The sequence below is a fragment of the Nesoenas mayeri genome (assembly GCF_963082525.1).
Source record: "Nesoenas mayeri genome assembly, chromosome: 11".
In the NCBI taxonomy this organism is placed as follows: Eukaryota; Metazoa; Chordata; class Aves; order Columbiformes; family Columbidae; genus Nesoenas; species Nesoenas mayeri.
In genome coordinates, this window is record NC_137563.1 from 19245766 (window position 1) to 19260699 (window position 14934).

Here is a 14934-nt window from a genome sequence, read left to right on the forward strand (position 1 = left end):
GACGCGCCCGCTCTCTCCCCTTCATTCCCCTCGTACCCCCACGCCCCCGAGCCCCGCCGCACCCGCTCCCCGCCGCACCGGGCTCGGCCCCGCCGGGCGGCGGCGGCGGCTGCTCCGGCGGCTCCGGCTTCCTCCGCCCCTTCCGCCCCCCCGCGCCCCCCCGCCGGCCCAGCCGAGCGCGGAGGCCCCCGGCAGCGCCGCATGGAGCAGCCGGCGGCGGGCTGAGCCCCCTGCCCGGAGGGAGGTGAGTGCCGTTCCCCGGCCCCCGCTGCCCGGGGAGGGGGGGGACACGGCATCGGGAGGTGCTCGCCCACCCCCCCCCCCGCCAGCCCGTGTCCCTCTGTGTTTGCGGGGGGATGCGGATCGGGGGCCGGGAGCGCGGCGGAGCGCAGACAATGGGGCCTGCGGGGCGGGCCGGGGGCTGCGGGAGGGATGCGGAGGAGGCCGGCCGCCTCCGTGCCGCTTGACCCGCTGGGTGACCCCATCACGGGCCGCTTCTACTCCCGCTCAGCCACTGTCCCCAGGGACCCCATCATTCCCCCGCCGCGGGGGCCGCATCCTTCCAGCTCCGGGGATGGAGCGAGCGAGGGACCGACCCCGCAGCATCCCCTTCCCCCGGCGGGGCTGTCGCCTCTGTCGCCTCCCACCAAACCGGCTCCCGGGAGAGGGGGCTGCCTCTTCTTCCTTCCGCTCCATCCCCATCCCATACAAAGGCCGGGGCCGTTTGGGTACCGGGAGCTGCTGGCGGGGTTTTTGAGAGCGGTTGGGGTGGAAGGAGGGAGCTCAGTTCGGGCGTCAGAATGGGCTGGCAGCAATGGGCTTTTATTTTGTCTTTTCTTTTTTTTTTTTTTTTTGGTCAATAAGGCGGTGACGGGTTATTTATAGCAGTGGCTGTTGGTCGTAGGTTTATCGAGAGTGAAACGGGCTGTGCCATTGTGCGGAAAAAAAGAGTAAAAAAAAATTACAATTGAAGGTGCGAGAGCAGGAGGAGGGGGACGGCTGCCTTCCTCCCGGGACCAGGGGATTTTGCCCCCCACATTCCTGTGGGGTTTGTTCCCACCAGACCCACGCAGGAGCTCGTCCCAATCATGGCAAGGTGGAGAGTGGCTGGGGCGGTCCATGGCAGTGCGGCAGAGGGATGCAGGAGGTTTCGGGAGCATCCCTGGGAGAAAGGAGTAGTGGTGAAGCAAAGCCTCAGGATGGGGAGCAGCACTGGGATAAGCCCCTTGGGATGCTGTCCCTGTGAACCCAGGGAGTTTTGGGGTGTGCTTTGCCCTGCAACTGCTGCCTCCCCCTGTCTTTTCCATTTTGGGTGGGTATTTGCAAAAAAATCTTTGAGTTGCATCCTGGCGTGCCCCAGACTTACGCTGGGGCAGCTTCCCCAGCAGCCGCTCCCCTGCACGCCACGTGCCCGTCCCTGGGGACACCCTGACACCCTCCGGGACCAGGGACTGGGATGCTGGGGCAATTTGTGGGGTAACAAGGGGGCAAAATCACCTCGATGAGGTTTTTTTGTAGGAAAGAGGTGGACCAGGAAAACCCCTCGGCGATGGGGAGGCCGGGAGCATCTCTGCAGGCCTCCACCTGCCTCTGACTATCCCCCAGGTGCCTTCTGTGGTCTGAACAGCAACATCTTCTCTTTTTCTTTTTAAAAGAAGAAAAAAAACCCGAAAAGGAAAGGAAGCCATCCCCCTTTCCCATGGCGGGGCACACAGTTGAGGCTGGGTTGAGAGACCAGCAGCAAAACCCTCTCTTGTGAGCGCAGCCAGCTCACTGATGAGATAAAGGAGGAAGGTTTTTCTTTCGATTAGAGTAATCATAGATGTAACATGTAATAACAGGCGATAAGATCTTTTGGAGAGAATAACGATGTTGTCTGTTTTGGGGTTGGTTTTTTGTTGAAGTTTAAAGAAACTCAGGTTGTTGATCGTTGAGATGCTTTGGTGAGGGTGAGATGGATGAGCAGAGAGAGGTGGATGCGGATGGTGCCCACACACCTATTTCTGACGGGAATTGAGCTTTTCTACTGTCTACAACTAAACTGTATTTAAAACAGGGTTGTCCTAACTGATACTGGGCAGGATCTGCTCTCTGTTACCCTCTGGCTAATTGGGTTTGAAATGGAAATGGAGCATCTTTCCCCCAACCCACCCTGTCGTTGAGGATGGGGCGTTTCCAGGAGGAGTGAAACCTTCCCTGGGCAAGGCTGAAAACAGCCCAACCTGGCGCTTGGCTGTGCTGAATTGCTTGGGTGGCTCCCTGCCTCTTTCTTTTCATTATTCTTTATTTTTTTCAAGCTTACTTCTGCTACTACGCACCCCCTTTGGGGAAGCACCTCTGCTTGAGGAGAGGACGGGCCATGCCGATGTTTTCCTGGCGGGGAAAGCAGGGGATGCTGCCTTTAGGTTCCACGTCCACACCGGCATCGCTGCATCCTTCTCCCACCTCAGCATCCCGCAGGGAGAAGCCGGGATGGCGGAAGCGGACGCGGGCACGAGGCTGGGGCCGGCCTGGGTGACGGCGGGTGACGCGCTCGGCAGGAACCGCTGGCTGTCACATGAGGCCACCGCAGGCAGCGGTGCCTTCAGGGGGCCGGTTGGCAGCGGCCCCAGAGCTCAGTGCTTTTGGGGGCGTGTGGTTTTCCTCCTCTTCGGAAAGCCTCGGCTATGAGGCAGAAATTAGGTAACGATTAAAGAAGAAAAAAATCAGGCTGGTGCTTAGAAGTCGCCCTCGGGAGGAAGAAGGGCTGTGCTGAAATACAGAAGGGGCGTCAGGGGTTCTGCAAAGGGCAGTTCCCAGTGCTCTTAACCGCCTCCCCCCGTCAAACTGATAAGCAAATTTCTTGTGCTATATTTATAACAATGCCACTGCCCAATGCCACGAATTTCCATGGTCCCAGGAAGCTGGAGCCGGCTGGAGCGCGTGGAGAAAAGATACTCTTTATAACGACTCGAAGGCCCAAAGGCAGGCTATAAATTTTGTATCTTCTCTGTGCTTATAAAATATAAATGCTGGTGACATTCGTGAGCTGAAAGCCCAAACAACTGGCCATCAGGATTGGAAAGATCCAGCTCTCACACAGGGTGGAAAATGGGTTTTCCAAACGCCAGATGGGCTGCGGTCCTGGGATGGACCCGTGGGCACCCAGGTGACGCTCCCGGCATCCCGACCCAGCTCCGCTGGGCAAAGCTTGTCCAGGATTTTCCGGCTGGAGTCACATCTGAGATGAAGCCTCCATCCTGCTGCTTTTTCTCTTTTGGTTGTTTTAAAATAGCAGTGTTGGAGTGCCCAGCCGCTGGGAAGCGCTGACTCAGCGCTCTGGGGATGAGCAGCTCCTTGAGCAACACCCAGGGCCGGCTCCTGCTCGGCATCCCAGGGGGTGTCGGATGGGGAATGGGGCACCTCTTCTTAAACCAGCTCCCTCCAGGCTTTAGCCCACTTCCTCTAAGGAGTGATGGAGGGGGGTAGTTTATTCCCTGGTTTTCTTGGGCTGCATTTTGATGGGCAGTATCCAGACCCTTTGCTGAAATATTTGCTCCGTGCCAGGTGTAAATTGAGACTGTAACCAAAAATCAGCTTGAAAACGAAGAGAGTTTGAGCCAGGGCTGTTTTGGGGAGCAGTCTTCTCAGCTGATGCTCTCTGGTCCAGCATCATCCCTCCCTGGCGTCCTGGCCACCTCCATAGCAGCGTCCCCAGGCTCGTTGGTGCCATCAGGTTGGGTTTGGGTGCCACCTCGAGAGGCTTTTCTTCATCAACAGCCCCGGAGTTGGCTGGGAAGAGCACTGACCTGACACACGGTGCCCAGACGCTGCAGTGATGGGCTTCACTGGCAACCCCAGCGCTCGGGTCCCCGAACTCTGTCCTTTGGGTTAGCGTCTGAGCCTTACTTTCTCCTCTCCAATGCCAAAAATGCAGCGACTTGTGACGTGTCCCCGCTCTGGGGGACAGTGAGGGAGGTGGTGGCAGCGTGACACCTTTTCCAGAGGGGACCAGTCATGGCTGTGGTGGAAACGGGGCCATGTTTGCACTCGCGCTCTTCCTCTCCACAGTTCTGCCCTTTATCTTCTTCCTCCTCCTGCCTCTGCCGGCCTTGCTCCTTGTTTCAGTTCCTCCTTCCCGGAATATAGTGCGCTGCTGACAGCAGGGCTGGGACCGGTGACCACTGGTAGCATCGAATCGATGCAATAAGTTACTGAACTCACAGACGATTTTGGGGTGTGTGGGGGGAGATGCCCCCCCTGCATCCTGCGCACCCCCATCCCGCTGTGACCCCGCTGCCCCAGCCCAAGAAAGCTGGGTTTGATGCTGGTGCCGCTGACTTCATCCCTTCCCGAGGGTCGAAGCGGCGAGAATAAAGCCGGGTTTGTTCCCCGCCCACACACCGGGGCAGGATGCGACCCAGCCCAGGGCCGCAGGGTGCTGCTGGGGGGAACACAGCACCCCCGTCAGTGCACCTCCTGGGGTTTCAGAGCCGGCGGGGGCTCCTGTGTGTCAGATGGGTTTTATCCTGCAGGAAATAGATTTATTTTATTTCTTTTGGATCCCAGGCCTGGGAAGGTCCTGGGGCTGGATGTTTCCATGCGTGGGTCACCAGGCGCCGTGGGAGAGCGGGGTTTTGGCTGTGCAGCCCCCGGGGTGCCAGGGAGGGGAATGGGATGTTCAGGGAGGCGTGAGCCTGGGGCTTGGGGGAGCTGCTCCTTGCTGCCTGCATCCCCTCGCTGCCCTATGCCTCAGTTTCCCCCTTGGTGCTGCAGGGACCATGAGCTGCCTTGCTGGCAGCCCCCGGAGATGGATGGAGGAGGCTTTGTGAGATGAGACTGGGGAGATTCTGCAAGGCAGAGGGTTTGGAACTTCGCAGTGCTGGTTCCCAGCTGGTCACCGTGGTGCAGTTGCTGCCCTGGGTTTGGGAACGGGCCTGGAGATTGTCTCTGCTCCTTCCCCATCCCTGGGCACCTCCATCCCTCCGAATATACTGTTTTTTTCCTCGGATTGTTGATGTAGATGTGGCAGCACAACATGTAGAGTCTCCCCTCTGAAGAAGCTTTGTATTTGCAAATACCTGATAACCCAGGTGAGCAGCTCCGTGCTGGTCCGGTCCCCAGTTGCGGGGGACCCTCAGGGGACCACTTTCACATCAGGTTGTGGACATTCTGGAGGCAGCGCCTTGGACAGGCCCCGTTCCCTTCTTGATGGTAGAAGAGATGCTCATGTGGCCTGGGGAGCATCCTTCGTGGAGGGCTGCTCCATCTGCATCATCCTGCACAGCCCTCCTCCCTGCCTGCTCCTCAGTTGTCCTGTCCCCCTCCAGGTCTCATGGTACCCAGTGACGTGTCCCCGCTGTGAGATTCACCCCCCCAACCTCCTGAGAAGATGTCAGGGATGCAGGTGAGCACTGGGCAGAGAGGAGAGGCAGGGATGGAGCGGACTCTCCAGCCTCTCCATCCGCTTCAGAGATGCCCCCAGGGCTCAGGAGGGACATGGGGACACTTGTCCCCATCCCCCTGTGCCCCTGCAGAAGCCCAGAACCATGGGGACCTGCAGTTTTGTGTGTCACCCCCTTCTCCCTGTCCCCGTCCCAGCCAAAAAACATCGTTCTCAGCTCCCAGTGCTGCCAAAAATCCCATTTGGGTTTGCTTCAGAGGGACGGGAGCCCCGCATGCCCGTGGGGGGGTTGGTCCCAAGTGTTGGGGGGCCAGGGATGGGAGATGTGCCCAGCCGGGCTCTGACACCGTCCACCTCTCCCCGTCCAGGCCGTTTGGCCGTCCGGTACAGAATGTATCGCCAAGTACAACTTCCACGGTACCGCCGAGCAGGACCTGCCCTTCAGCAAAGGAGATGTCCTCACCATTGTCGCTGTCACCAAGGTACGGCCATCACCGCCCCCCGGCCCCATCCCAGGATCTCCATGGGATGCCAGGAGCATCTCTGTGTCGCACAACACTGCATTTGCCATGCCAGTGGGATCCCCTCGTCCCGATGGAAGTCTCGCAGAGCCAGCAGGGCAGGAATCGGGCCATGCACTCGGTTAATTAACTCACAGCCTTGTTAGTTAAAATTTCCCCGAAATGTCAGTGCCTCCTGGGAGGTGGAGGGAGGGATGAGGCTCACAATTGGGGAACGATGCTGTGCTCAGCTCCGGGAGGAGGAAATGTGAGGGGCTGTGGGTCAGGGGGCTGCGGTTTGTCCAGCAGCCGGGGGGGAATCACAGTGACCCCCATGGGGCCACCAGCACTGGCGTTTCCCAGGGGCCACAGGCTCATCATGACATCGCTGCTGTCCCTGCAGGACCCCAACTGGTACAAGGCGAAAAACAAGGTGGGCCGGGAGGGCATCATCCCCGCTAACTACGTGCAGAAGCGGGAAGGAGTGAAAGCTGGGATCAAGCTCAGCCTCATGCCGTGAGTATCCGCGGGTGGATCATTTGGATGTCCCTGCCGCATTCCAGCACCACCAGTGACCCCCAGTCTGGAGGAACTAGAGGGGAAGCCCCCAGGGGTGTGTGGAGGGGCTGAGTCCTGCATTGGGGACCAGGAGGGAGCAGGATGCTGTGGCAGGAGCTGTGTCCTGGGTGGGTGGGGATGAGAGCTGTCCCGCATCCCCGTCACCCCCAAACCCAGCCCCACAGGGGTCCGACCCTTGGGCCAGCACATCCCTGGTCCCTGAGCTGCCCTGTGTGCCCCGTGGCAGGTGGTTTCACGGGAAGATCACGCGGGAGCAGGCGGAACGGCTGCTGTACCCCCCCGAGACGGGGCTGTTCCTGGTGCGGGAGAGCACCAACTACCCCGGGGACTACACGCTGTGCGTCAGCTGCGAGGGCAAGGTGGAGCACTACCGCATCATCTACTCCTCCAGCAAGCTGAGCATCGACGAGGAGGTCTACTTCGAAAACCTCATGCAGCTGGTGGAGGTGAGGGAGCTGCCAGCGCTCCTTGTCCCCAGCCTGGGGACCATAGGGCTGAGGTTGTGGGGGGGCTGTAGGGTCTGGAGCCCAGGAGATGGCGAGACCTTCTCTGTGACCCCATGGGGCTGCTGGGGACAGATCCCTGGGGGACGGGGCAAGGCAAGATGTGCTGGGGACAGAGGGACAGGAACCCCCCCGAGCCCCCACCTGGCCTATCTGAGGCCTTGTGCTGCCACCTGGTGGGGTCCCAGAGCCTGGCATGGCCTTGGCGGGGCCTCCCCACCCGAGGGTGTCAGCCCCACGGCAGCTCTGCCTCTCATCCCCATACCTCCCCCCCAGCATTACACCACGGATGCGGACGGGCTCTGTACCCGCCTCATCAAACCGAAGGTGATGGAGGGGACGGTGGCAGCGCAGGACGAGTTCTCTCGCAGTGAGTGTCCATGACCCTGCCCTGACTCCTGGGGACTCCCCCAGACCCCTCCTCACTCTCCCTTTACCCCCCGCAGGCGGCTGGGCCCTCAACATGAAGGACCTTAAGTTGTTGCAGATCATTGGCAAAGGGGAATTTGGAGGTGAGACCCATGGCCCCAGCACTGCAGTGACCCTAAGTGGGGGGTGGGGGCCCCCCCAGGTGATGGTGGGGCCCTGGGAGACCGCGGTGACCTCAGCACCACCTGTGGCTGTCTCTGCTTCCCACAGATGTGATGCTGGGGGATTACCGGGGGAACAAAGTCGCCGTGAAGTGCATTAAAAATGACGCCACAGCGCAAGCCTTTCTGGCGGAGGCGTCCGTGATGACGTGAGTGTCACTGGGGGGGACACAGTGCGTGGGATGGGGGGACCTCTTTGCGTACAAGCAGAAGCGGGTTGTTCCTGATGCCCTGTGGGGCCCACGGGAGCCCCTTTTCTCCCCAAAACCCTGAGCCCTCCTGTGCCACGCAGGCAGCTCCGGCACAGCAACCTGGTGCAGCTTCTGGGGGTGATCGTGGAGGAGAAGAGCGGCCTTTACATCGTCACCGAGTACATGGCCAAGGTGAGACCCCCACCCTGGGCACCTGCCCTCCCATTCTGCCCCCTTTGTCCACCCAGGCTCTCAGGGCTTCACCCCAGGGTTGTCCCAGCTTAGATGACATCTCCCTGTGGCCACCACGATGTTTGAGGGTGCTGTTCCATACCCCATCACTGGCCCCAAAGGGGGGATGTTGTCCCCGGGGTCCTGCCTCATGTGGGAGGGACATTGTCCCTGGGTCCTGCCCCACATCGGGCAGGGTGGTGGGTGTGACGCTGGCCCTGGTGCCACCATCTGTCTCTGTCTCTCCAGGGCAGCCTGGTAGACTACCTGCGGTCGCGCGGACGGTCAGTCCTGGGTGCAGACTGCCTGCTCAAGTTCTCCTTGTAAGTACCACAAATTGGCCATGCTCACCGCCCTGCACTGCAGCCCCCAGCATTTTGGGGCTGTCTGGCTAAGCCCCTTCTCCCCTCCGCCCCAACCAGAGATGTCTGTGAAGCCATGGAGTACCTGGAAGCCAACAACTTTGTCCACCGGGACCTGGCAGCGAGGAATGTCCTGGTTTCGGAGGACAACATTGCCAAGGTCAGCGATTTTGGGCTGACCAAGGAAGCCTCATCCACACAGGACACGGGGAAGTTGCCGGTGAAGTGGACGGCACCAGAAGCACTTAGAGAAAAGGTGAGCAAGCAGCGGGTCCCAGGGTACAAGGACCCACATTTGGGCACATCACGGGTTGCCCGCCCAGAGATGGAGCCCCAGTTCCCACTGCCCGACCCCTAAAACCAGATGCTCTGAGGGTGGGGAAGATCTGTCCCCCACCCCTGCCTGAGCCTGCTGACGGGGCTGCTCTCCCCCCTCTCCAGAAATTCTCCACCAAGTCAGACGTGTGGAGCTTCGGGATCCTCCTCTGGGAAATCTACTCCTTCGGGCGAGTGCCTTATCCGAGAATCGTAAGTGAGGACCACCCCCCTCCCCTCAGGGCTGGGTTTCGGGGGGCTGACCCCCTCCCCTGTCCCCCCAGCCCCTGAAGGACGTGGTACCCCGCGTGGAGAAGGGCTATAAGATGGATGCTCCCGACGGCTGCCCTGCCGTCGTCTACGAGGTGATGAAGAAGTGCTGGACCCTGGACCCCAGCCACCGGCCGTCCTTCCACCAGCTCCGCGAACAGCTAGTGCATATCAAAGAGAAGGAGCTCTACCTGTGAGGGGGGGGCTCCCCCACCCCGCCAGCCGCAGGGGACCCACGCTGGGGGACACCGGGCTCTGGGCGTCCCCCTCGCCCGGCCCCGGCACCAGGAGCGGCTGGGCGGGAGCCCCGGGGGTGTTCCCCCGCACCCTGTTCTCCCGGTTGCTTCCAAACTTCCAAATTGGTCTTTTTTTTTTCGTTTGTTTTTCAGTCAGGTGTTTGGGGGGTTGTTTTGGTCTCCCAGGCTCGTTTCTTTTTGGAATTTGGGGTGGTTTTTTTTGTTGTTGTTTTCTCAGTTTTGGGGGGGTTTTGTTGTTTTTTTGGTTGTTTTTTTATTATTTCAAGCAGGGCCCAGCTGAGCACTGGGTGTTTTACTAAAGTACGAATCTTATTTTTTAATGTAATTAAAAGAAGAAAAAAAAAAAGAAAAAAAAGAGAAGAAGCTTAATAAAAGAAGAATAATAATAAAATAAATAAGCCAATGAAACGGACACATGAAAAGGAAACCCCAGCGACAGAAGTGATGGTTAAAGGGGAGACGCTGGACTCGCTGCCCGGTCAGGAGAGCGCGGCCGCGTCCCCGCGAGACGCTTTTCTTTTGGGTTGTTTTGCTTTAAACTCGTTGCAATGTTTGCATGCTGTCTCCAGAGGCCTTTTTTTCCAGTCCTGTCCAGTGCTTTATTCTCATGTAATGCTACCGACTGTGAGATTAAATCTGTAATAAAGACAAACCATTCCATACGGACGCGGCACATCGCGCCTCAACGCCCTTCTGTCTCTGGCTCTGGTCCCTTGTGGGGGGAACACAGCACCCTGGGGTCCTGGGATCCCCGGGCAGGGTACAAGGTGGGAACAATCCCCATCTCTGCCCAGGATCCCCACATAGGTCAGATGAGCAGCTTGGGCACCACTTGGCTCCATCCCAGCCATGAGAACTGGTGAGGCTGTGACAGTGATGAAGCTGCTGAGTGATGGCAACGCTCCTCTTTAAGCCAGGCTTTGTCTTCCACCCTTGGAGATGCTTGGACCAGGCAGGGAAGACCTGGGGATGCGTTTTGGGGCTGATCGCTGGAGTTTGCAGACCTTGTTCCCTGCCCTCTTTGCCTCAATGAAGGGTCTAAAGATGGGACCCCTCATGTCCTGAACCCAAAGGTGTCCCCACAGCATCCCTGCTCTCTTGAAGGGTGTTGAGTGGAGGTGATGTCTGGCACACAGGTTTAAAATAGTTCCCTTCATCCACAGGGAATTATTCAGCGTTAAGTGATGCAAGGGGCACTGGCTTCAGCGGTTGCCTGGGTCGTGGTGGGGAGGAGGGAGCTCTCAATCTGCTTTGGGCCAGTATTTGGGCTGAGACTCTTCTTGTGGGGGGTCAAAGATTAAAATAGGAGATGCTGGGACAGCAGGCACCGCTCAGGTCTGGCTGGGATGGCAGATAGAGTGACATAGCCCCTGAGAGCCCCCGGTGCAGGGGGAGATGGCAGCAGAGGTTGAGTGCTCCTGACCCCTTCTCCTAAGGCCTCCGGATGTCCCAATGTCTGGAGGAGATGGGACAGAGATGTGATGGGGCTTGATGCACCTTAGGGTTTCGTTTCCCTCAGACTAACCCCCCACCTCTTGTCCACACCCTCCCCCATTCCTCCCAGTGCAGGCCCCAGCAATATAAGCAGCTTTACTTTTCGGGCTTATGAAGATTAAAGTCATTTCCAGGCAAAGCCTGTAAGAAACATGGCTTTTGAAATCCTGAGAAATAAGTAGCAGCTTCGTGTCACGGCAGACATCAGCAAGCAGAGAGGAGGTTTGGTCTGGTCCCCACTGCATCCCCTCTGCTCCCTTCGCCTGGGGTTGCTGCTGGCCGACAGACCCTGCCAGCCTCGGGAAAAAGGGGGTGAAACCTCACCCCAAACTCATTCACACCTTTGGTTTTCCTCTAAATGGCACCATGGTGCCGATCACCAGGACTGTGGGCAGGAGAGGGGAGTTTGGGGGTGTTTGGTGCTGCACTGACATCCTCACCATCCCCTGGGCTGTATTTGGAGGATGCCGAGAAAGGACAGATGTCAGATCCAGGGGGAACGACTCCCTGTACCCCATGCAAGGGCAAGAGCTGAACTTAACCCTGCCAAGCCCCTCCTGCTGCCAGTGCCCGTGCCTCAGTTTCCCCCACACAGGGCTGTTTGCTCCTGGCTTCTGTCTCTGGATGCCCCCGGCTTTGGGCTACTGCCCAGTGATGCAGAGCCCAGGACAGGCTGTACCGCACCAGGGGACATATCCCTGGGGATTCTGGGGCTGTTCCCATCAGCTGTGAACCCACCAGCAGGCTGTGCACCAGCTTTGTTCCCCGCCGCTCGCGTGGGAAGAGGGGACAATCTGCCGGCTCCTGTGTGACACCCAGGGGATAACCATGGCTGTCGGGTGGCGGCTCACAATGTGTCCCCCTCCTCCTCCTCTTTCTCCCCTCAGCAACGAGATGGGCACTGTGCCCAGTTGTGTCAGCTCCCATCCTGCCTCCAGTTTGCGATGTGAATCATCACGAGCAGCAGCGGGCAGGGAGCGATTGCTGCTGCCTGCACGGCCAGTGCTGCCCAACACCAGGGTGCCCATGCCACAGGCCAGGACATGCATCTTGCCTCTCCCTGCACTGCTGCTACACTCCATGCAAAGATGACAGAGACACAGGCTTTAAAAAGCTCCTGAAAATTCAGCTTCCAGTTCTGGCAGCCCTCGTGTGTCTCCCTTCTGCATCCCTGGTTGAGATCCCTGCTTAGAATGTGGCTCAGCATCCCCCTTGCCCAGAAAGCCCCAGAAATGCATCGAGCCTCCCTCTTCTAAACAAATAAAGACTCAGACTCACTCCAAAGCAAACCAGAGCTCCCAGCTGTTCCCAGCGCAATTCCAGCTGCAGCGATTGCTCACTGCTGCCCATTTCCCAGGGCTGCAAACCAAATTGCCCACTACTTAATTCCCTCAGTGTTGCCTGAAGCTAATTACCAGCTCTAATTATGCCCTGACGAGGCTCCTTCTGCTCCGTGTTTGACGTGCGCGTTTCCGAAACCCTGGCAGCCCTCGCCAGCATCCCTGCGCTGCCTGCGCCTCCTCTCCCTTCGTGATATTATTTTGTCACGAGGACTGTTTTCAGCGTGATGTACAAAGCCATTCCCAGCACCGTTCGGTGTCGTTCACCGCTCCAGCTCCGCTCTCTGGTTTTTGTTTGGGAGCGCTCCGGGAAGGGAAGGCTGGGCAGGGCCCCGTGGGAACGCTGTGCGTGTGAGCGGCTGCGCGTATGGCGGCTGCGTGTGCCTTTGCTCCGGGCGTGCTCTCCGTCACCGCCAGCAGAGCAGCACATGCTCTCCCCATGTGCCTGTTTACATGCTCTGGGTGTCTGTCCAGCTGTATTTGTGTCACTGGGTGCCCCCCCCCCACCCCAATTGCCTCCCTCTTCTTCCTCACCCCCCAACCGCATCTCTCCTCCCAGACCTTCACCCCCTGCTCTGTGCTGTGACCTGCTCCCTGCCCGGCTACCCTCCTCTTCTGATAAGGTACCCATGGCACCCCTAAACGCCCCAGCCCCTGGGGCAGGGGCTGCATGTCCCCCTGCACACAGCCCTGGCAGGACCATTCCCATCCCACCCACCCCAAACCCTGCCCAAATCCTAAATTTTAATCTAGTCAGACACAACGATGGTGCTTCAGAGGAAAGCGGGGGCCAGCTCAGCAGCATTTCCATCCCTGGCTTCCTTTCCCAGGTCCCTTTGGGGTCTCCCAGGGGATGCTCTGCCAGGACACCCCCAGGCGAGGAGGGGGACAGGTTGGTCAGGGCACCCGGCTGCCACATCTCCTGCCCATAAATAAATGGAGGTGGCCCGATCCTGGCCAGGGGCTGACATTAAACCCTGGCAGCTGAACAGAATAATGTGCAGTGCACACAGATGTGTGTGTGTGTGTGTGTGCCCACCCATATTAGAGGTTTAAGGTTTAAAAAAATAAAAATGCATTACATGACGCAATATGTGACACAGAGCCTGTGTGATATGTAGCTCTCCCTGAGGATAATTAAGGCTTAATATCAAATAAGAGCAGGAATAACTTCCCTCTATGGGATTTCTTCGTCCTTAGGCGATGACGACAGATTTTCTGAACATAAAGGCTCGGTTCTATAGGAGTAGGAAGGCTTTACATCGAAATGGCTTCCCTGGGTCACGAAAAGGCAGCTTTGCTTTCATTTCCATCCAAAGCTGACTGCTGCCTCGTGTTTCATCTTCCTCGGCTGAGACAAACTCCAGCTTTATTTAATTACATTCAAGTAACATGAAAGGAAGTCATTTTATTTGATAATTTACAACACCCCTACCCTAAACTTCCTTTGTTCTCTATGTTAATGACACGGTGGCACTTTTATCCCAATGAGAGCTGGGCAAAAGAGAACTCGCTGCCCTTTAAAGGGGTTTTATGCTCAAGACTTCAGGATATTTTCTCTTTCCCTTTGCCAGCTGAAGCCTGTGGTAGCCCAGAACAGTGATGGGACCCTCTGGCCACACTGTCCCCCTCGAGGTCCCTCTTTCCCCCTCACATCCCAATGCTTCAGCACCTCAGCTTTTTCCTAATAACTGTCGTGGAGTAACAGTTACCTTCTTACTGCTAAGCAGTTTACATGGAGAAGCTGATTGTGAGGATACACAATGTACTTTCACCATCGGCTCTGTGGAAAAAAAATGTTTCAGCAGAGATTAAGTAGCATTAAGGTTTCATCAGTGGCTGCTCTATTGCTTTTTTGCTGGTGGAGACCTCAAAGAATGTCCCCTAGTGTCCCCAGGGCAAGAGCCACCCGCCGGCTGGCAGCAGCTCCATGCCCAGGGAACGCTCAGCTCTGGGGCCTGTTCCAGATGTCACCATCACAGGGTGGATGTCACTGTGCCTTATCCCTGTGCTCAGAGCAGGTGGTTGCCCCAGCGCATAAGGATGTCCCTGTCCCGTTGGAGTGTCCCCATCCGCAGTGGGAAGAGCAGAGGTGACTCTGCTCCTGTGCACCCAAGGTCAGGGCTGAGTGCGGAGGGGCGGTCCCTGTGCTTGCAGTGCCTGTCCCCATCACAAGAAGTGACAATCAGCCGCCGAGTGTAAGCGTGACTTCTCCCGGCAGAGAGGCTGCCGGCTTTATTTAGAAACGCCTTCTCATTTCCTCTGCCGTCGCGGCTCCTGCGCGCACACACACGTCTTTCCAGGATCAGCTCACCTCCTCAGGGTCTTCAAAGGTTTAAACCTTTGTGCTTCCCTGGATTTCAGGCTGACATGGACCAGATCGCTGCCCTGCGATGGTCTTATTGCTGCTGCATTGCAACTCAAGGTCACAGCACCTTCCCCTCTGCTGTACAATCTGTGGGATAACTCCAAGAACCAGCCACTCCAGGAAATCCCGGCCATTTCTGGTCCTCTTCAGGGATCTCTGGAGAATCCTAGGAAACCCTGGAACTTCCAGGTGTGGCTTTGGAGCCAGTTCTCCCATTATCTGGGGAAAAAAAAGAGCTGAAATGATCCCTCACCACGGCAAAGGGAACGGGACTGTTTGCATCCTATTCAAATCAGGTGTCAATTCTGAGAGAGGATCCTCTTAACTCCCACCGGCTTGTCTGAGGCTGGCTGCTGCTGGAGGATGTTTCATCTCGCTCTCCTCTAATCCACGGAGATGTGTGATATAGCATAAGCTAATATAATAGGTCATGCAAGGATTTACATCTCATTACTGCAGGTTAGAGTCCTGGGAGGAAGGATGAGTCATTCTTACTGGAATATATTTCAGCAATAAGGAACAGTTCAGCTGCCCAAAGAAAAGTAAGTGGG

General features: G+C 57.7%; 1 protein-coding gene across 1 annotated transcript; it reads left to right on the forward strand.

Annotated features, from left to right (window-relative positions):
- The first annotated feature begins 86 nt into the window (after nt 1-86).
- Nucleotides 87-9859, forward strand: CSK (C-terminal Src kinase). Its single transcript, XM_080351074.1, has 13 exons — nt 87-244; nt 5310-5386; nt 5752-5865; nt 6287-6399; nt 6689-6908; nt 7242-7335; nt 7412-7477; nt 7605-7704; nt 7848-7938; nt 8227-8300; nt 8400-8595; nt 8781-8867; nt 8939-9859. Exons 2-13 carry the CDS (start codon nt 5372-5374, stop codon nt 9119-9121), a joined length of 1353 nt encoding a protein of 450 aa, XP_080207200.1. The 5' UTR covers nt 87-244; nt 5310-5371; the 3' UTR covers nt 9122-9859.
- The last annotated feature ends 5075 nt before the right edge of the window (nt 9860-14934 follow it).

Bases quoted from the DNA above. Each gene is read 5' to 3' on its own strand.
- CSK (XM_080351074.1), top strand. The intron at 5,866-6,286 runs GTACGGCCATCA...CTGTCCCTGCAG, and splicing joins CCATTGTCGCTGTCACCAAG to GACCCCAACTGGTACAAGGC. The intron at 7,705-7,847 runs GTGAGTGTCACT...TGTGCCACGCAG, and splicing joins GCGGAGGCGTCCGTGATGAC to GCAGCTCCGGCACAGCAACC.